Here is a 22,990-nt window from a genome sequence, read left to right as displayed (position 1 = left end):
CTGAAAAGACAAGCCCCACCCAGTGTTTTGGAATACTCAGGACATTTGCATTCCAAGACTTGACTAGGTGGCTGTTGACAGATTTGGTAAAGAAAGAAAAGGAACTCTTTGGATTTTTAAATTTTGAACTAGTGGTTTTTGTCCGAAGCTAGAAAAAAATCTGAAACCATGAAGAAAACTCCTCTCTAGGACTGAACTTTAAAGGGCCTGTGGGCAAGCTGAAATGCTTGGTAGGGGTGATCACCTGGATGTACTTGTTGAGTAAAAGTGGGAGAAATACAGCAATAAAGAGATGGGTTGAGTCTGACCCCTGACCCCTGTGGACCTGGTTTATAGGAACTAGAGAAGAAGATATGAGAGCAGCGGGTTGACTGGTCTGAAGTTCATGACTTAGCACAAGTTTAGCTAGGGTTGTTGAGAATTTGTGATGGGGCCCATGGTCTAAAGGCAAGGCTGCTAATGGGCACCCTGGTGAGGCTAAGTGAGGCAGCCCCCATTGAGTTGACCAGAACCTGACCAGATGAAGAAAAGATTTATGAGCCTGTGAACTGGTACATATTACTGCTGCTTTATGGATGGACTGACCTGATTTGACTTTGCTTATGGACGTGAACTTGACAAGCCGTAACTGGAATGAAGATTCTTCATATCAAAGAACATGATTGTCTCCTCAGGGTTGATGTAAGTGGGCAGTATAGAAATTGGATACCCCAAATTGGGCGAATAAAGGCATCAAGTGGCTGGTTTACAGACTTTCGTAGGTGGGGGAATATATTCATAGGAATATATTCATAGGATTATGGTGTAGGATAGGATATTTTTGTTTTGTTCACTTATAGAATGTAATGTTTAAATGAGGGTGGCACATCGTAAATTGTATGCATGTTATTTTTATCCTGTTAGGTACATATATGGTTTCATTGTTTGTTTGAAAGTTATATATGGCTAAAGAGTTGCGTGAACGTGTTAAATTGACAAGGGGTGGTCTGTGGTAGTCATATAATCTGTTGTCAATTTGAGACTTAAGAGTTAAGGGGTAGAGTTTAGCCTGTTAATCAGGTCGCAGCTTGATGACCTCATTTGGAGGCCCAAAGATCAATAGCTCACTAGAGGTGGGACACAGGCTCATTACCTGTGTGACATCCCTGTGCATAAGACACATGGAAGAGCTCCACTAGAGCCCTGGAGCTGAGGGAGCCATGTGGAGACCTCTCCCATCACTGAGCTGCTTCCCCTGCCTCTGAATCCGCAAGCCTTTCTACCGACTGGCCTGTGATCTGGCTAGTGATGCATTTAGCATCATTGCATGTGTTGTGCAGTGTGAGTCTGAAGAGGAATTTATAGATTGGTATTGGACATATGGACTAATGTAGGACTTACAGACTTGATCTGGGCTCGACTAGGATGTTTTCTCAGTATTCAATTGCTCTTATATGTAAAGCTCCTTATACACATATGGGTGTCACTGGATTTGTTTCTCTAGTCTACCTACACTAACACAATAGGTAAATCTATGGAGACAGTAAATGGATTATTGGTGTTTGGGGGTATGACTGGGGACACTGGGGGAAATGGAGAGCTAAAAACAATGAGTACAATAATGAAGAAAATGTTCTAAAACTGATAGTGATGGTGATTGTACAATTCTTGATGTGATTGAACTATCGAATTGTATGATAGGTGAATTATATGCCAGTAAAATGGTTGGGAGGAAAAGTAAGTGAAATTAAAACAATGAGATGCAAAAAATTATGGTATAAATTTTATATGACTATGTGTTGTGTTAAATTTATACAAGTTACATATATTTATTATGTGACAGGCCTTCAAAAAGTTTGTGGAAATATAGAATTATAATACAATAGGACTTTTTTCTATGAACTTTTTGAAGCCCATAAATATATATAATATGCATTTTAAGGTACATATATGTATGTGTGAAAAAATATATATATACATACACACACACACACACCACACAGTGAAACCTGGGAGAACTGGAACATGATGAATATGCCTTGTTTTGCAAATTTATTGCCTTTATTAAGATAAAGTTTGAAAACTTTTCTTTATGTCCTTTCCATGAAAAATATTTACATCTTCTGTCTGATAGGTTTGAACCCACTCGAGATACCTTGGAAGACAAGTCTTCCTATAGGTCATAACTTTGAAAATTCAATACTAGTGTGCACATGCGGGGTTGCCATGAGTCAGAATTAATTTGACAGGAAAAGTCCAACAAACTTTTTGGAACCCTCACATAATTATATAATGTACAAGGATGTGTCTCTGTGTATGTGAGATTTACATAGGTGTGTATGTATATACATACGTATATAAATAAATATCAGTAAAATGAGATATAGAGATTAACCAACTTGCTCAAAATACTGTCATTGAATTAGTTTTTGTTGCTGTCTTTTATTACTTGTGAAATAAGAGTGTTTTAAAATTTAATTATAGCTTAATCATTAGATTTCTTTAAAAAAGTAAATGCTTAGTAGACTTTGCCTTGTATTTTGTAAATTCAGATAAAATTAAGTAGTTCAGAAATGAAAGAGTTATGGAAAGTGAGTTAAATGTGTGTATCAAACATCAAATGTAAAAATTTTAGCTTTTTAAATGGAAAAGATTAAGCATAATTCAATAAAATTAATTATAATATAAATCTTTATAGGAATACAATTGAGATATTAGTTGCTGCCTTATCTGGAGTCACATGCTGAGTTTGATGGAGATCAAAATTAGTACCAAAAATGTCTGAATCCCAAGTTTCATGCTTCAATATTCAGTATTATGTAAAGTGACTCAAAATTTACTGGTGCCATATGTGCTAGTACTTAGGCGACAGTTTTCAGAAAGTCAACTCTGAAACTAGATGGGCAACAAACCTTTTCAATTAAAAAGTAAGTGATTATACCAGGACTGATAGTAGTATGTGGGTCTTTTGTACCCATCACTTCAGGAGAAAGGGAGAAAAACATCTAAAATTATTAAAGTAACAGTTGCTCATAGTAAACTATAAATGATGTACAATTAAAAACGAGTAAAATAAAATGAGTTATTTCTTCATTAGAGATAACTATAATTAGTTTGCCATATATAATACTATTTTTCTATGCACGAAGTTATTTCTTAAAAGGTCATCATATATACATATAGTGTGCCTTTTAAAAGTGTTACATAACACACTTTCCTAGTAAACTGTGTCCTCTTAAAAAAGGACAAGGAAGGCCCTTTTGTATACTACCTAACTATGTTAGACTGGACTCACTAGAGAAGTAAAACCAGTGAGTGATACACACACAGAGGATTTTATATCAAGAAAATGGTTCAGACAGTTGTAGAAGTGGTTAAGTCCAGTTTGTTTCAAGTCTTTTTATCAGATGCTAAACTGGAAGTGTTTCCAGAGACTTGCATAGCTACTGGGACTGTTAAACCAAGAAGCAGGAAGTAGAACCAGGAAGCAGGAAGACCTCTGGCTCGTGGAGGTAGATGAATGTAAGGTAAGGTCTGCAAGTTAAGCTTGTGGCTGCAGAATGGAATGAATCCTAGGCTGATCCTGGTGGGTTGTTGAGCTGGATTCAGGATCCTGACCAGTAAAAAGGAAGAAGACATCACATAGTATGCTTAAATAGATACAGACCATACCCCTGAGAAAAATTTACTTTCCAGTGTATTAGGGCTGTGATCTCATTAAAGGGGTAATAATTACCCTAATGTTCCCACAGCTGCTTGCCTACTTTATGTAGTTGATTACAGTATGTTAGATCACCTCCTCTGGGAAGCCTAGCCAATTTGACACAAATCTGTCATACAACTTCTGACACGTAGTGGCCCATATATAGGGTTTTTGAGGCTGCAGAACTTAATAGGAATGGACATCCTTATCTTTTTCCTACAGAGCGATTGGTGGATTTGAGCTGCCAACCTGTAATTAGCAACCCAAAACCTAGCCCATATTTATATCCTGGTTCCTTGCATATCCAATAGATTACTATGTGTAAAAGAAATATGAGAGTAAGTCAAGTATTGCTACAAAATCATAAAAGCCTTTATTAATCAAAATTGTCCAAATAATGAAACAATGAGATTTCAACATAGCTTCCATCTGTGCTTATATACTTCTGAAGGCAGTATTTCCATCTCTAACCCTTCACTGAAGAATTCTGGATTCTTTGATTCACACTATATCTACATTCTGTTTAGAAGTTTTGGCATCTTTTAAGACAATCAAATTGTGTTCCTTTGAAATACTCATTGAATTTGGGGGAAAGTTTGAAAGGACAAGATCAAGACTCTAGTGGAGAGGGTAGGTTCCCAATGAAACTTTTATAGGATACCCTGCATTACTCTGAAAGATAAATAAGTGCATTGTCTTGAGGGGAAAAAGATCCCGTGGTACAACTTTTCTGGCCTTTTTCTCATCAACACAGTTTTCAGTTTTCTTAAAACTTCTTCCAAATAAGCCCCTGTGATCAGTCTATGTTCAAGAAAGTCTATTAAGATTACCCATTTGGGATACCAGAAAGTAGTCTTTATAAAATTCTGAGCTAAAGTGTGTCTTGAATTTAGTTCAGTAGAACCCCTTGGAAGCCACGGTTGTAATTCAGTTATTTTTGAAGGCACCCTAAAAACTAAGATAAGTGTATTACCGAGAGAATTTGTCTGCCTCCATCCATCCATCCATCAATCACAGAGAGATGCTGAAACATATTTCGTTTAGAATAAACCTCATGTGAGCTGTAGTCAATTTATATGGTCCTTCTAGGCATTAACTGCTTGTGTGACTTATTATAAATCTGGATTCTATACCTGTGATTCTACACCTGTGGCTCCAAAATCCCATTGTGGAGGGCTTTCTCTACTATACCAATGGACAGGATTGAGACTTGATTTTAGTAGAGGTTGTGAACCAACTTAAACCTTTATCCTTGGAGGGAGTATTAGACTGCCTTAGAATAGACGGTGTGGCTTAAGATACCATCCTTAATTTTCCTTGGGGGTTAATGTCAAATAAAAGAAAAACGTCCTCCATCAAAGCCATTCCTCAGTATATAAATCATAGAAAAGCCACAGCACTATTTGGAATAGTACGTCTAAAATCTCTGAAGTGGTGGAGACTACTAAACCCAGATGCATGGAGACTCGGAGAAGCAGTGGCAAGACTGAGGTACATTGTCATCTGACCCAAGACTATGTACCTGTGGGACAGTGATGGGCGGGCTGGCTGACTTACTGGTCCATGGAGGCAAAGACCAAAGTGTCCTGTGACTGAGAGACTGAAAATCAGAGACTTGGCTGCTTGCTGAGAAGAGGTATTGCTGTGGATCAATGATAGTATCCTTTCTTTTGCTGATTCTGACTTATGAAAACTTATTAGCTTCCCTAATAAACCCCCTTAATTGTGAATATTATTTGTGAGTTCTGTGTGCCCACTGCAATGAACTATCAAACCCAACATAGAAATGGAGTGTCATGGGAGGAATGGTTGGTACCAGAATAGGTAGAGAAGGGTAGGATGTGGAGGCATGTCTGATCCCAGTTTTGGAGCACTAGGAATCCAGAAGAAGCCAGCTATGGCCCTCATCTTGCTTATTGTGCATGTATGAATTGAAACTCTAGTAGCAATACTTTATGATTTTCTTGTACATTCTTAAGAAACTTAGCTCTCAAGAACCTTAACTTGGAGTTGAAAATAAAATCTCTTAGTTATCTGGTGCTGCTATAACAGAATGAATGGCCTTCAGCAAAATTATTTCCTCACACTTTAGGAGGCTTGAAGTCTGAAGGCAGAGCACTGGCTCTAGATGAACATTTTCTCTGTTGGATTCTGCTTCCTGTTTTTTTTTTGAGATCTCCAGGTGTCTCTCTTGACATTAATCTTCCCCTGGATCTAGGAGATTGTCAATGCACTCCATTCCTGGCTCTTGTTTTTGGTTGTAGTGAGGTTCCTTCCTGATGTATTCACTTCTTTCTCCTTTTACTTCTTGTGAGTACTGTGGTTTGACTGAAGCAAAGGTGGAATTTGAATGTGGGAGGAATGTGAATCAAGGCTGTGATTTTAAGATACATCCTGCCTCATTAACATAGAAATTAGGGTTTTTAACATCACAATATGGAAGACAACCACACAATACGGAGAATCATTCCTTGGTCAAGTTGACATATGCTTTTTTGGGGAACTCAATTTAATCCATGATAACATAAGATACAGGAAGAAATAGTGAGAAATTTGAGATTATTTATATTTTCTAATTGCATGGCAGACTGTTAATGCAATTTTGAGTTATAGGAAAAGTAAGTCAGTAGTTTGTTGAGGAAATTATTATGGGACCAAGAGTTGCTAGGGAAGGGAATGTGTTTCTTTGGATATCTGCTTGAAGTCATGTACTTGATGTAGCATTTTTCTAGAATTTATGTAACAATTAGGTGGATAGAATATCCGAATGCTAAAGAAAATAGGTTATATTTTAACTGTTTTATTTTCCACTTATTGCCTTTTATTCTCTGGAGAAAGATGAAACTTTTTGCTCCAGTACATATTTACAATTCCCAAAACTCATAGGGGCAGTTCTACTCTGCCCTATAAGGTTGCTCTATCTGAATCTGCTTGATAGCAGTGAGTTTTGAGTTTTTTGAGCCTTCTATTTGTAATCTGTCTCTCTAATGCTAATGTATTTGTCCTTCACAGATAATGACTAGTTATAATCATTTTTATAAACATAAAGATTAAAACTCACTTTCATTGATTTGACTCTTCTAATTTTCTGTCCACTGTTAATAATTGCGTGAAGAAAAGAACTAAGCATCAAGATTGGAAGAAAACAACTTGGGAGGAGGGCTTCAGCCATTTGCTAATGAGGATTAAGGACTTTAAAAGAGTGATTCTGGTTTTCTTAACTGTTACTACCATGTACTGACTACAAATACCAATTTGTAAATTGCTGTAAGATTGTTAAAGTACATCTTAAATTTCATACTATGTATTGCAAAATCACATTTTTTGTTTTTGAAAATAAGGTTTGGTTCTTTTCTTTCAAAAATTAGATAATTCAAAAATGGCTGAACTATTTATGGAATGTGAAGAAGAAGAGCTGGAACCCTGGCAGAAGAAAGTAAAAGAAGTTGAAGATGACGACGACGATGAACCAATCTTTGTTGGGGAGATAACAAGTTCAAAACCAGCAATTTCAAGTAAGTCTTTTCTTTCAGTGAGGGAAAATTTTGAAAGACACCGTTTCTGATGGAAAAACTTGTGGTTTGGCTTGTATGTCCTTGATGTTTTTGTACCTCTGTAATGTTGAGGGTAGGAAATTGGGTAGGAGATCAGAAGGGTAGAAGATCAGAAGAAACTTGAAGATTAGTTTAGGAATGGGGCTGGTGACTTGAAGCAAGTAAGAGGTTTAAATATTATATGGGTTAAGATTTACTGGTAACATTGGAAACCTTCCAAGACCAGAAATTATATTTTTGTGTGTGTGGAGTAATCTTGTTTATTTGCTCATTTTTCTTTCTTTCTCCCTAACATACAGACATGGAGAAAAGGTCAGGTATGAACTGCTTTGCTTAAAATGTCAGACTATGTGTTGGCTTTCAAAAAGTTTGTGGAAAAGTTACATTATCTTTTAGTTCCATTTTCCATGAACTTTAAAAGTCTTTTTATATTAAATAAAGGAACCCTAGTGGTGTAACGCACTACTTCGTGGGGAGCTAACTGCAAGATTTGCAGCTGGAAACCACCAGCCACATTTGTGGGAGAAAGTTGAGACTTTCTACTCTGGTAAAGTTACAGTCTCAGAAAACCCACAGGGGCCTGTTCTACCTTGACCTATAGTGTCGCCATGAGTCAGAATTGGCTCGATAGCAGTGAGTTTGACTTCCTTTTCTTTTTTGTACATTAAATAGGTTTTTGTTAGTCTTTTCATATGAGTTCTCACAGCTATCTCATCACAGTGTCTTCATGAGCATGGCTACCCAATGTACAGACTCTGAACCATTACACAGGCTGACCTACATGCCAAAGGACTGTACTCTGTGGCCACATCCATCTTCTAAAACACCAGTTTATACTCCTGAAAGGATGGCGTAGTAAGCAGGTTTTTTTCTGAAAGGCTGACATGGTATACAGCTATTGTTGTACATGGATGATTTACTGGTCAGAATATTTGTTAAATGTCTGCCCAAAATGTGTAAGTTTACAGAGAAATAATTTATAAAAGCTCAGGGCACAGTGAGAAAACATCCTTTTCTATTTCTTTTGCATGGCTTTTTTGTTTGTTATCAAAGAATGTAACTTTTTTCCCCCCTTACGGTAGTGCAGTGACTATGGCTCTCCTAGAAACAGTCTTTGCTCTGATGTTGTGATGGGTTCATGAGTTAGACTGCTAACCACAGCACTTTGAACTTCCCAGCTGCTCCATGGGAGAAAGATGAAACTTTACAGCCTTGGAAACCCAGAATGACAGTTCTGCTTAGTCTTGATGGCGATGATTTTTTGTTTTATTCCCAATGATTGGATGATACTATGCACATAGGATGCTTGTGGCCCACTATGGGGATTGGATAGTTTAATGCAAATTAGGTGTTTGGAACCTGTGATGGTTAAGATTCATTGTCAGTGAAATAACAATAATAATATATAATTGATCAAGGATTCACAAGGGTAGGAGGGAAGGGAAAAAAGAGGTGATACCAAGGGTCAAGTAGAAAGAAAATGTTTTGGAAATGTTGATGATAACATATGTACAAGAGTGCTTAATACAATTGAATGATGGAGTGTTAGAAGATTTGTAAGAGCCCCCAAATAAATTAATTAAAAAACAAAGCAAAAACATTATCTGTCAATATAATTGAGTCATAACTTTCAATGGGTTGTCATTTACCCTCCATTTTGTTATCTGATGTAAACGTACCCCATTTTGTGATGTATTGTGAATCCTAATCTGATGTCATAGTAGCTACAACACGCAACTGCTAACCAGATGTTTGGCTGTTTGAATTCATCAGCCCCTCTATGAGAGCGGTGGCAGTCTACTTCTATAAAGATCTATACTTTGGAAATACTGTGCAGCAGTTGTACCGTATCCTATAGGCCCACCATGTATTGGTCTAGTCACCTTGGATAGAGTTAGCATGTTACTGATCAGGACTAAAGTGGGATGTATTTTGAATTCATCACCTTTCTGAAGAGTGTGATTCATGTCACTATCCTTAGCCCAATTACTACCCTTATAGTCAAACTTGTGTACACTGTAAAGGAGGGGAAGTTCCCTTGAGGGTATGGTCTGCATCCAAATTGAGGGTGCTTCAGAGAGTTGTAGAAACATTTCATTATCTTTTAATTCTAAAATTTACAAGCTTTTTGAAGCCCCTTTGCATGAATGCTGTGGCAAAGTTGTGAATTCTGCTTCCATTTCATCATTCTCTGACCTCTGGTTCTAGAGCCAGTTAGCCTGTTGTCTGACTTGATTTGCCAGTTTCCATGCCTTTGTGAGCCAGCAGCCTATCAGCTGACCTGCCAATTTTGATTCATAATACCACACAACCATATGACTTTGGAGAAATATACAGCCTGATGGTCTTATGGTCTGGTTTATAAGCTCTAAATGTACAGATTAAAGATTTGCCAGCTACTACCACTGTGTGAACCTGATGGTTTGTGAGGTCTGTGAGACACTGTACCATTATCACAGATGGGAGTGAGAGTAGAGGGGAGGCACAGTAGTTGATATAAGAAATGATGGAGTGGGATAGCATTTTGGAAAAGTTGGATATTTGAGACATCTTTAACCTCCTTCTCCAAGGACCCGGCTTTGTGTTGATCCTTAAAAAAGAAAATATTCTTTATGAGTATTTTCCATATCAATGCTTAAAAGTATTGAGAAACTAGTTTTGAAGTTTTCTGAAAATTGAATTCTTGTCTCTCTTCTCTCTAAACTTGAAATGCTACTTTAGTCTTATCAGAAGGAGAATGATCTAACCAGTTGAGTTCTTAGTGCTGTTTCCATTGGTAGGCTGATAACCTCTCATTGAGGTGCAAAGTGGAGTGCTACTTCTATTATAAAATAACTGGGCATGTTGGGGGAGCCTAGGTGGCACAGTGCTTTGAATCCACTAGCTGCTCTTTGTAACCTGTGGTACATGTAAGTATCACTTACATTCCACCCCCGGCATTTCTTGAGACACATTTTTCTATGTGTTGTATATGCTAGTGTTAGGGTGGAGGACTTGTGTAACTATATAAAGCCAGAAGGAAGTTTCTCTGAAACATTTAGCCAAGTTTAGAGATTATTGTATGAGACAGTGCATCCTGGAGGAGTGATTATGAAAAATCTTTGTCTCTTTGAAATAAGGATTGTAAGTATATTTAATATGTTCTTTGTGTTACTGGAAAGATGGTGGTTGAGAGTAGAGAATATTGAAGTCAATGACTTATAATCAATCATCATAATTATATTACCCTTCATGTGCTACATGTACATTTCATACAGTTTGTCTAGAAATTATGGTCTGGTTGATAAGCTCTGGTTGTTTTGCAGTAAGAAATAATTCATGGTGGTAGAAATCTTCCCATAACTATATTTTGTTTTGGGACTTTTATATTTATAAACAGTTGGCCTGTGTAGTATCTCCCCATATGTAGTCTTATACTACAGGTATGGTAGTGGTATATTCCTGGTCCACTGATCCTGGACTTACTTTTTCCTGAAAAACACCTCTGGTTTCATAAATGGCCATTTATAAGACTGAAGAAGCTTTCCAAAAGTAAACCAAACCACTGAGTTAATACCCACTCATAGTGACCCTATAGCAAAGGGTAGAACTGCCCCTGTGATTTTCTAAGACTAATCTTTACAGGAGTAGAAAGCCCATCTTACTTCTATGGAGTGGCTGGTGGTTTCAAACTTCTGATCTTGCAGTTAGCAACATAACATGTAACTACTGTGCCACCAAGGCTCCTGAAAGAAGCTATAGAACTTTTATTTTCTCTCCCTGAGAATGAATCTGAGGAGTCGTGTGACACAGGGGTCTTACTGGAGCTTACTACCTATCTTGGGAAATCTGAAGCTTATTGCACTGATAGCAACAACAGAGACATAGTACCAGAGGATGATGAAGCAGTCCTTGTTACGCTAGAAAGGGACCAATGATGGCCCCAATGACATCAAAGAACACAAAAGAGATTGTGCAAAGAAGTCTCCTCCTTTGATAATGAGCTCAGTTTAGTAGGATGTCAAAGTTTATTCAAGTTTGATCCATGAAGATCCTGAAGTAGATTTTTTTTTTGGTCTGTATTTATAGAAGAAATGTTGGACATCATAAAGGACCAATTCTATATGTGAGCCAGGAGTGCGTAAGATGATAGATAGCCTGGCCAGGAGATTCGAATGCAAAGCAAAAACTGGCAGCCTACAACTGTAGAGGAGATAAAGACTTTTGTTGCTTTTGATAGGTAAATGCAGCTTTCTGAGGATGGGACATTACTGTCCAAAAGGCCCCATATTTCACATTAGTTCCATACCAGAACTTATTGCTAAAACAGGATTCAGGAAACTGAGATTTTAACTCTGCAATGACAATTGAAAAGCAAAACAATCTTGATATTACTGAGTACCAGTGTTCTTAATGGCTACCTAAAGGAATTAATTGTATGTGCCTTCAAATGTCCTGGCAGTTGACAAAAACATGGTGCCATTTAAGGGCCTATTCATCAATAAACAGTACATACATAGGAAGCCTTTCATGAACATGTACAAAGTTTGGTGCTTGACTGACTCACAGCTGCCCTTTTAAGTCACTTTGAAATCTAGTCTGGGGGAAAAAGCGTGAACAATGACTCATCTTGTTCCCTTGGTGAGAATGTTGTATTTGCACTGTATCACTGATACAAGCATTCTCATAGGATCATAGTTTAGACAGTTTCTTTTCTCGATGAAAACCATGAGTAACAAAGTGTATGCACAGCACAAAGAGCCTACCAACAATGCTGAGGAGGAAAGATAAATTTCAGAGGGAAGAGTCTGTTTTGTACAAAGGGTGTATGTCTACAGTAAAGTGGCAGGAGAATAAACCTGTGACAGTTGTGTTAATATTCCACAGTTCAAAGGACATCACTATTGTCAGAAGAAAGAACAAAGATAGTTCCTCAGGAACCCCTTGCCAAAGAGTTGTTCTAGAATACATCGCAATTAATGTGAGGAGTGGACTGCATTGACCAGAGGCAGGGAAGGTATGCAATAGGAGGATGCTGTCAACTGGTGGCATCAATTACTGTATTTCCTTATTGACTTTGGAATTGTAAGTAGTTTTACAATGTGGAACTGTAACAAGGGCAGATGTGACCTACTGTCCTTTAGGATCACTGTCTTTAGGCAGCTTTCTGTGGGCTGAGAAATCAAAGAAATAGAAGACTTTCCTTTCTTGTCAAGAACAAACCAGGAGTTTGGCAGGTGCTCTGACAGGTTGGAAATTGTTTATTTGTTAAGGGAACCCAGAAGGCAATGCACTAAGAAGAGGTAGACTTGAACAATTGTGTGTAGTCAGTGCAGGACACCTTTATGTGTTACTCTTTTTTATTCAAAAGTTTTTACTCCAGATTGTTAAGATATATTTTTCTGTGCCTCTTCCCACCCTTTCTACTACCAGAGTTCACGTGACATCAGTGTCCCACATCAGGTGTATAAAAACCCATCATACTTCATTCACCAAAGTTAAAAAAGTAAACAAAAAACAATGGCTCAGCATGCATTCTATAAGCAAAACCACATATCTACAAAATCTTCTAAACAAAAAATAATTGGTGATGAAAGGATAAAATTATTTCATTGCTTTTCTATATATAATCCCAAAATATTTTAGCATATGGAATATGACTTGCTTATATAGGACTGTCATGGGGGCCAGAGCAAATTTCTGTTTCGTAGATCATGCCTACCAAAATACACTGTGGAGCTAGTTCTTTGATTTGAATAATTAGTCTTTCTAGGAGAAAGCAGTGTCTAGTGTTTGAGCAGCTATTTCTTCTAGAAATTTTTTGTAGTGCTTATCTATACAACATTGGATCGTCATTATTCAAAAATAACCCTGCCTTTTTTTCTGACTCTTTGTAGTCACTTTTTAAATAGGTGTTATGCATTGAACTGTGATGTCCCTCACTGCCCCAGTAATTCTGTAAATCTAAGTCTGTGTCTGTGATAATAATTCCACTTGGAAATGGGTTGTTTTGTTGTTATGAGGTAAAATTAGTGAAGCCTGTGTTTTGGGTCTCTCATTTGAGACGTAAAAGAGATCATACCAGCAAGCCAGAGAAGCTACGTGGAAATCTCTGAGGAACCAGAAAAATGTTGAAGAAGAGCTTACACATCCAGAAAGCATTTCTCTAGAGCTGCCGACTCCCTAGTTTTGGACTTACAGCCTTTTAAGTAATGAGAAAATGAATTTATGTTTGTTTAATGCCAACTGTTCGTGGTATTTCTGTTAACAGCCCTGGGCAACTAGTGAGATCTGGTTCTTTCTTAGGAGACCCTGGGTGGTGCAGATAATTCTGTACTTGTCTGCCAATGGAAAGGGGGGCAGTTTGAACCCACCCAACAGTACAACAGAAGAAAGATCTCCAATTTACCTCTGAAAGATCACAGCATTTGAAAACGCAATTGATCACAGTTCTACTCTGGTATATATAGCATTGCCATGACTCAAAATTGACTCAGTGGTGAAAATTGTTTGGTTCTTCTTTTTTTTTTTTTTAATTTGATTTTTTTCTGCTACGTAGGAAAAAAGTTTGTTTTATGAAATGTTTTCTTTGTTCTTTGTACTATTTCCTGAGTAGAAATTGTTGGAAAATTCCTACTCTTCTGAACTAAAACTGAAGTTTTAGTTCAGTTCCTAAATAAATCAGAAATTAGAGTAAGGAATCTTAGTAGGTCCAGGACATCTTACCATTCTCAGATTGACTTGTGATATAGTTGTAGATTTGAAATCCCCTAAATTGTAAGGCATTTTGATAAACTCTTGGTTCCATTTAGTATGCATTCTCGGTTTATTTTCCATTTGGAACTCGAGTAACTATACAGATACCCAATCAGTTTCTTCACAATGAAACTTTAAGGCTTTTATGGATGTGAATGGAATATGGAGGTTGGAGAAATTTGTGATTTTGTCTTAGAAAATCAAATATATGTGCAACAGTATCATTATTTAAGAAAGTAACTATTCTTTAATTACTGGTTATATGTGAATGATTTTTTTATGTGAATGTTTTAGAAGAAATTTAGTTTGTATATTTCTTTGCCATGTAGAAGGTTTTGAATTTTTATTGGGTTTAGTATGTCTTTAGAATTAGCTATATTAGTTTATAATTAGCTTACGTCAATGGTTATGTACATATACTCCTTGACGAACCTGTAATTATTTTCAATTCTTAAGTTCTATTATGTTAATAGGTATTTCATTCAAACAGTGGATTTTAAAATAAATTTCATTTTTTATAGATATTTTGAACAGAGTTAACCCCAGCTCATACTCAAGGGGAATAAAGAATGGTGCACTTGGTCGAGGTATAGTATTTTTATACTATTTTAATTTTTAAATGAAGTATTTTTATATAATTGACTCTGTAGAAATTTACTCAACATGTTGTATAATTTTACAATACAGGTGTTGCGCCTGCATTCAAGCCTACAAATCAACACTTCACCAACCAAACATCAAATCCAGTGACTGTTTCACCAGTGAATTTTCAAACGGAGTCTCGATCTTCAGCTAGTTCTGTTATTGTTCAGCCTTTGTCTAAGCCTGTAAGTGTTGTAAAAATTTCAAAATTAACCCAGGGATACAATCGATGATATTTATCAATGGCAATCAACATTAGTTAAAATTTGCCCTATTATAGCTAGTTATTATTCTAGTAGAAGTATAATCCAGCCAATTGCCACCAAGTTGATTCCAACTCACAGTGACTAAGTTATACTTTCTAAGAGAGTTGGTTAATTTTGTGCCAGCCACCACGGTCTTATGATTACCTCAAATTAATAAACACCAGCTTAAAGCATGTTTAGGAACATTATATAAATAAAGTTAAAATTCTTCTATGATGTAAAAAGCTTCAGAAAAAGTTTAAATACATTACAAAGTGACTTTATTATCTCTGAATACACGATAGCTAAGATACCCTTCTATGCTTAGCCCTAAACGTAGACATTTAAAATCAATAAAGTCCTCTAGAGAACTACTAGCAAAAGCTTAAAACATGACTTGGCGGTGCTTCACATCCACCTAGAAGAGCCTGTTATATCATCAATAACCCTCAATATACTTTACCACCATTTGCTAATACAGTCTGTATACAACCATCTTCAACAAACCCTTAAAAGGAATAATAGTAAGCTCAATAATAAAAACATTAAAACGTTAGGTCAAAGTGTAACCTATGTGATGGAGACTAATGGGCTACATTTTCTATACCCAGGACATTTAATGAAAGCCTTTATGAAATTAAAGACCAAAGGAGGTTTTCGTAGTAAGCCAAGAATAGAGTGCTTGGTTGAAATTGGCTGTGAAGCACTCACACTGCCCATCACCCTCCTGAAGTATTTAAATATATGAAACTATTAACTATTTTGTATATAATATGTATATGAGAGGACATAAGTCGTAACTAGTAAGCAATACTGGAAAGTGTGTTTGGATAACTCTAGATGTAGCTTATTTAAAGCATCTGACTTGCCCCCCAGAAGATTTCAGCTATACTGACCATTTTGAACCATATCTTAGTAGCCCAACAGTATTTAAACATAAATACATTTCATTTCTAAACTAAACCATTTACCCCTTTAAACATATAGGTGATAGAAATCCTACTAGTTGAGCAATAGAGACAGTACCGCAAAGGAAAGATGAAAGATTTCATTCAAAGTAAAATACAGCAAAGATTAAAACTTCTACATTTTGCATAATAAGCTAACTAGAATAAATTTGTCAAAGAGAACTTTGACCAAATACCCCTAAACCAGATGAGCTACCTATAAACAATTTTAAGGAATCAATTCATCTATGTTGCAAAATTGTGAGAAGACTTATAGGTAGAGGTGAAAAGCCAATCGAATCTGGTGCGAGCTGCTTGTCAAGCTAAGAATAATAGGTCAACCTAAAATTTACCCAAAGCTTAACACATAATCCTTATGTAAATTTTAGATATAATTGAAAGAGGTACAGCTCTTTCAATTTTGGGTTCAACCTTTTTTAGAGAGTAAGCTTTATTGTATTCATAGTGGACCTAAAAGCAGCCATCAAGTAAAAAAGCGTTCAAGCTCAACAACAAAAAAATCTTTAATTCCCACAATATAAGCTAACTCCTAATTTTAAACTGGACTAATCTATTATCCTACAGAAGCAATTCTGTTAATATAAGTAACAAGGATTTTTTTTCCTCCTTGCACCAGCTTATATCTGAACAAATACTCACTGGTAGTTAAAAACGGAATAATTTTACCTTATCAATATATTATTATATACCTTGTAAATCCAACCCAGGTGTACATTTCTAAAGGAAAGATTAAAGAAAGGAAAAGGAACTCGGCAAACAAACTCTAATCCCTCCTGTTTACCAAAAACATCACCTCTAGCTTTACTCGTAGCAGTGGCACTGCCTGCCCAGTGACCCATGTTCAATGGCCGCAGCACTCTGACTGTGCAAAGGTAGCATGATCCTTTGTTCTCTAAATGTGGACTTGTATGAGTGGTCACACGAGGAGGATTTAACTGTCTTTTTATCAGCGAAATTGACCGTCCTGTGAAGAGGTGGGAATAAACCTGTAAGATGAGAAGACCCAATGAAGCTTTAATGAACAGTTCGCTAATTTAAGAACAATTCAAAAGATTAAAAAAAATTAGTTTCATGAACTGTTCATTTTGGTTGGGGTGACCTCGGATCATAAATTAACCTCCGAATGATAATTTACCTAGACTAACCAGTCCAAGTTTCTATTCACTTATTGATGCAATTAATCGATCAATGGACCAAGACACACCTAGGGTAACTTAGTGAATTTTTATGAGGTTGTAAATCTTTATGGGAGCAGATAGCCTCAACTTGTTTCCTTAGAGCAATTGATGGGTTTTGAACCTCAGGCTTTGTCATTAGCAGTCTAGCACTTAACCTGACAGCACTACCAGGGCTCCGAAGACATCTAAGCAAATGACAGAAAGTGTTTATGAATAACTTAACTAGTACTCAGAGTAATAACTGTAGGAACTAATTATAGTCTCTGTTTGAAATATTTTAACAGGGATTTATAATGAACTCATCACGAGTTGCATCTAAAAATTCTGAGTTACCGTTTGACTTGACCCGGGATACAGCAGTTGCACATTATCAAGGGGGACCAGCACTTTCTATAGCAGGTTGGTTTTCGCACTTTTTGTGAAAAATTAAACTGTTTTAGATAACAATTGTACAATACTGCTTGATATGATTGAACTACAGAATAGTGATAATCAGTATCAACTCCCAACAAAACGGTTTTGAAAAAGAAAACCATCTTGTGTGAATGTACCAGAATCCATTCCTGAGCTCTTCGTTAATATTATAGACCATATATTTAACTTTGCCTCATGAAAATTAATATCGTAATTCCACCCCCCAAGGAAAAATAAAACCTTTCATGATTATGTGAATATGCAGGTAGAATTGACTTTCTGTTTTGAATCTCATGTCCTTACTTTAAGATTTTCATGTAGTATCAGGTGGAATGGTGCTAATAGTGTAGGATGACTTTCTTGGGTGATTTTATGCATTGCTTAATACTAGTTTATTTCTATTAAGTAATCTAGCAGGCTCTGATTTGTTCTCACTTGGAGCCACCCATGGGCTAAAAATTCTAGTATTATTTCTGTGCTTCCATAAATATTGTTTCCTTTTAAAAAAGCATTAGTTTATGTGGCTACTGATGTGAAAAATGTATGGCTATAGTCGATTTCTTAATTAGTCGGGTGTCTTTCTGTTTCAATTAATGATTTAGAAATGATAGTTGAGTGGTATTATAAAGTGGCAGTACTACAGAAACAATGATTTATTCATAGTAAATACCCAATGAAGGAATAATGAAATTAAATTGTGGAAGAGGTAAAGTTCTTTGATTCTGTACTGTAACATAAATTAATGTGATAAGAAAAACTTAATAAATCCTTAAATTATTCATCATAAGTTTGCTAGAAACATGAATTTTGTCAATATTTGATCTTTCACTACTAAATGTAGCAAATCTACCAACTATTCCCCAAATTATATATAGTAACATTAGTGACAAATGGTTTCCATTTTGATAATATGTGATTGCTACTCACTTCTCTTGGTGTTGCTTACGTGGTACAGGCAGTAGGCAGTAGAAATGGGGAGAGCAGTATGTGTTATAAATTGGATTTTGCAAAGCATGAGTTTTATTCATAAAAAAATGAGGAATTTTTGAAATTTATTTAGGGCAAAGGACAATGACTCCTAGTACTTTTCTACATGGTACTTCAGAGTGGGATTAGTCTCCACAGGAAATAAGATTAAACAGATTTAGGTGGTGTAGATTTGCCTTCCAGAGTTTTGTAGCCTTTAGCAAATCACCTTACCTCTGTACAATTCAAATTTCTCCTCTTATTAGAATGAAAATTTAATTTTTTCTTATATAATATAATCATCCTTGTTCTACAGGTATTTTAGGGTATATCCCAGTCACTATAACCAGACTTGGTACTGTTTACAGGTTTCTGTGTAAAGTTTCTGTGGAAATGGCTTAGAATGGGGCTGTATCTGACCTCCTCTGGCTTCTCTGTTGCCATAAGGCGGAGGGCAGGCATGCCTTGATCATCCAGCTCTCTTTCCTTATTCTGACCCAAACTCTTCTTCCCATTGCATCCTACTTTTCTGCTGGCTTTGATGACTTGTTGCAGTGGCCACATAGAACTCACAGACAAAACTCACAATTGCGGGGGTTTATTTGGCAAGTTAGCAAGTCACCACAAGTCATGGTCAGTATATCTATAGTAAGGGTACAGTCGTTAGCACCTCTCCTCACCCAGCAGCCAAGTCTCTTTGGTCTTCAGCCTCTGAGCCAAGGGGTCTCTTTAGGAATGTGGCATTATCGTTCTAGATTCCTTATTTCCAGTATCTAGGTAATTTAATCTGGAGACACACTATTCACTGCCGTGCATCTGTGCTGACTCAGTGTCCCCCATGGGTTCCTGAGTCAAACTGCTCAGTTTCTCTCAGGGAGCTGCTGGTGGTTTCACACTGCTGATCATGTGGTTCGCAGTGCAACACTTAACAATTACACCACCAGGGCTCCATGAAGTCATGGATTTTCCAGTAGATATTTTAACCTAATAGGACGCATCCTAAGGGTCTAAGAGCAAATTGTGTAAGGTGCTTTTTTTTCTTTGGCCAACTTAAATGCACTTAAGTATCTAAAAATACCGAGGATTCACAAAGTTCATGGGAAAAATTCAGTTTTTTCAAGCCTCTTGATGTGTGCACATAATGAAGTTTGTGCATTTTCTTTATAACCCCCGAGGGACCTCATACTGTTGTCTTTGAGTTTATTCTGATTCATGACAATTTCATGTGTGTTAGAATGGAACTGTGCTTCCTGGTGTGTTCAGTGGCTGGCTTTCAGAAGTAGACTACTAGGCCTATCTTTGGAGTTGCCTTTGGGTGACCTTGAAACCTCCAGCTTTTCAGTTGGTAACCAAATGGATTGTCCTTTTGTATTTGAATAAATACTTTTCATTCCCTTTTCCTTAAAGTTTTTATTGTAAAGGGTGAACGTTTACAAAGCAGATCAGTTTTCCGTTTGTTTTATATCACTGATTGCAGTCTCCATAATGTAACATCAGCCATCCTAGTTCTTTCTTGTATTTGTTTCTTTCTTAATTCTCTGAACACTTTCCTTTGGTAAATGTTACCCCTTTGATCTCAAGTGGTTGATTATTATAAGGTATGTGTATTTATTTGGGTTACTGTTAGTTCTGTAAACCTATGATTTGACTGAAAATTATTCCATGGGAGTGAGTTCATTTCCAGATCTGAAGGATGACAAAGGGATATAGTCTCAGGAATTGTATCAGACTCTATCAGACAAATATACCTGACTTTCTTTAGTGATTTTGAATTTTGTTCCACATTTCTCTCCCATTCTATTTCTAATATGATCCCTCCGAAAGCAGTTGGTAGTGCTACCCAGGGATCATCTAGTTCTTCTGATCTCGAAGTTGTGGAGACTGATGCTTGTGGGGACTATTAGTCTATTGGATTAACCATTGTCATGTGCCTTTGATGCTTTTTCCTCCAGACAAGAAGATAGTAATACGTGCATCTTAAGTAGCAGCACACAAGTTTTTGGCATCTTAGTTACTCCTTAGCCAAATACGGTATGGAACATTGTGTAGACTTTTAGGCCAATTGAATTTAGTATCTTCTGAGTTTATGGTCTCCAGCTCCCAGGCCCATGGACTTGTTCCCTCAAAGTGTTTGGTTGTTTTAAAGAATTATTTCTTCATGGAAGAAGCATGCTAGCTTGTGTTATCCAAAGATGACAGTAACAAAATCCAAATATGATGAAGTGAAGAGTATCAGAGCTTAAATTGTGAGCACCCAACTGGTAGAAGGCTATGGAGGACAGTGGGAGCCCCGGCCCCATCTGCAGAGTATCTAGTCAGAGTAAGCCTCTTGCAGACCCCTTCTAGCCACAGACAAGGGACCCGAGCAGCTTTATTATCAGACAGAGATCATTGTAAACTTGATGATGCTGGAGTGAACTTTATACTTGGTCAATTGACCTGCCTCTTGATCCAACCTGAATTTGCTCTAGACTCAAGTATTTCTTGTTTGTTCCCATGACAAAAATTTCTTCCTGGGCTTTTAAAATATTGATGATGGTCTTATCTTTCTTACTCATTATTTATATTTTTATCTTTAAATTATTATTATTACTTTATATTTGTCCCCCCAAAGGAATTATTCTTTATTCTTCATTGTGATGTAACAATTATTACATTTAATTTAGTTGCCTTATATTTAAAACGAAGTAAAAATTTTTACTTCGTTTTAAATATAAGGCAACTTAAGTAGCAGTTGAAAGCAATGCTTTATGGCAAAATATTTTAAAATATCTTCTTATTTAAATCTTGGTAGGTATAAATGAAAGTTCCTTTGTATCAAAGCGCCCGTCTACTTCTGAAGTAAATAGTGCTATCTCAAAAAAGCCTAAACCTAGTGAAGGTGTTTTGGGAACAAGTTCCTCAGCTACATTTTCTTCGATAAATTCCACTTCACTGACATCTCCTCAGGAAGTGCCGTCAAAAGGTAAATATGAAATCTGGTTTATGAAAAAAATATTATTCATAAATTATAGAAATTGTGGTAAATTTTAAAACTGACTAGTGGTCATATGAGGTTATAAAACAATTTGAAATCATAAATATCCTGAATTTATTTTAGGTATCAACACCTCACCAAATCAATCTAAAAATGGAACACCTTTTCCAAAAGCTTGTCCAAAGTGCAACATTCATTTTAATCTTCTGGATCCTTTGAGAAATCACATGAAGGTAAAACTTTTTTCAGAATTTAGTTTATAAAAAGTTTACAAATCTCTGACAATGTTAAAATGGTTTATAATAACAACTGGTTTGTCCAGATATTTAGATAAGAAATCTTAAATTAGTATTTTTATGAAACTTAAGTCATAATATATATTCAAAGTGATTATCTTTACACAAGATAAAAAATTCCTCTGAATCATCGAATTAAAAAAATGAAGGTTCACATGCATCATAGTATATGCTTATGTTTTTGTTTAAATGAAAATAATGTATTATTTAAGATAATACCATTCTTTATATTTCTTATAAAATGAGCTTCTATGTTTTTCAAATTTATCTTATAACTTTAAAATGCCAATAAGTGCCCACTTACAACGTTTAAGTAGATAGCACAGTGTCCTGCTCTGCATGTGTGAAGATGACCTCATTCTCTTTGCCATGCCCAGTGTAAAAATGCAAGGTGGCGGCAGACAGAAGACAAGCAAAAAGGCATGATGACATGAGGAAGTGGAAGGAGTAAAACAGTACAAAGACATAGAAGTACATGAAATGTTCTTGCTATCTCGTTAAGAGATTTGCTTTTTTTCTTCTTTTAAACAGTAGAAAAAAATGAGCTTTTGGAAAATCCCAAATACAATTTCTCTATTACTGTACAAAGCTATATTTGCTCTATCACTGCTGCAAGTGTGCAAAGTGTGGCCTCTGATAATTGAACTTTTTGTTTTGATCATGTTTTGTTTTGATATGTGAGAATAATTCGGTATAAATGCTCTTACTTTTTCTGTCTGCCTAGTATTTGGGTGAAACATCTATTATTTTTGCCTTGCCTTATAAATGGAGAAAATGTAAACCCTGAGTTCTTTATTATCTTTAATTATGATAAAAAGAAAAATATTTTTATTAATTTGGTTTATATCCTCCCTTTTTCTTTCTGCATAAACAAGGAAACTTGGATGTCTTTTGCTAATTTGTGTTCAAGTTGTAGTACATGGAATATATTTCTTCTGTATATGAAGAAAGTGGAAATCTTTTTATAAGATTTTATTGTAATATGCTTTATTATTCCTATTAGAAACATCTGACACTTCCATGTAATGTTTTTTGTTTTTTTGTAATGTTTTTATAATACAAGATTGTATTGCATTTTAAAAGAGATGTAGCTCTATAATAGGTTATTGAATATTTTAGAACAAAATTGTTTCAAATTATATAAATATTTGAATAACTTATTAGATATGCTTCTATCTTAAAGAAATCTAAAAAAGATGGTCACTAAATCTAGAAGAGGGGTTAAAGTTAGAGAATTTTTATCAAGTAGCTGATATATTTTAACAATGCAGTTGCATTTTTAAAGATACAAAGATTTCCATTATAAAAAAGTGTTACAGTTACTTTTATGTAA

At 36.0% G+C, this 22,990-nt stretch overlaps 1 protein-coding gene across 3 annotated transcripts in view; it reads left to right on the top strand.

The window, feature by feature from the left end:
* The window catches only part of ZNF280D (zinc finger protein 280D), a 109,337-nt gene that overhangs the window by 12,734 nt on the left and 73,613 nt on the right, over positions 1-22,990 (top strand). For 2 of the 3 annotated variants that reach the window (XM_075532084.1, XM_075532085.1), the window contains exons 2-7: positions 7,051-7,197; positions 14,493-14,558; positions 14,659-14,798; positions 17,289-17,403; positions 21,179-21,349; positions 21,485-21,594. In XM_075532084.1, the coding sequence (XP_075388199.1) occupies positions 7,062-7,197; positions 14,493-14,558; positions 14,659-14,798; positions 17,289-17,403; positions 21,179-21,349; positions 21,485-21,594 (738 nt within the window). In that variant the 5' untranslated portion in view covers positions 7,051-7,061. Of the gene's footprint in view, positions 1-7,050; positions 7,198-12,102; positions 12,233-14,492; positions 14,559-14,658; positions 14,799-17,288; positions 17,404-21,178; positions 21,350-21,484; positions 21,595-22,990 lie in introns of those variants that run through there. The other variant, XM_075532086.1, reaches the window with a different exon arrangement.

This window comes from Tenrec ecaudatus, chromosome 14 (genome assembly GCF_050624435.1).
Source record: "Tenrec ecaudatus isolate mTenEca1 chromosome 14, mTenEca1.hap1, whole genome shotgun sequence".
Lineage (NCBI taxonomy): Eukaryota > Metazoa > Chordata > Mammalia > Afrosoricida > Tenrecidae > Tenrec > Tenrec ecaudatus.
Note: the sequence above shows the minus strand (reverse complement) of the source record. Positions and strands in the feature narration are given on the sequence as shown.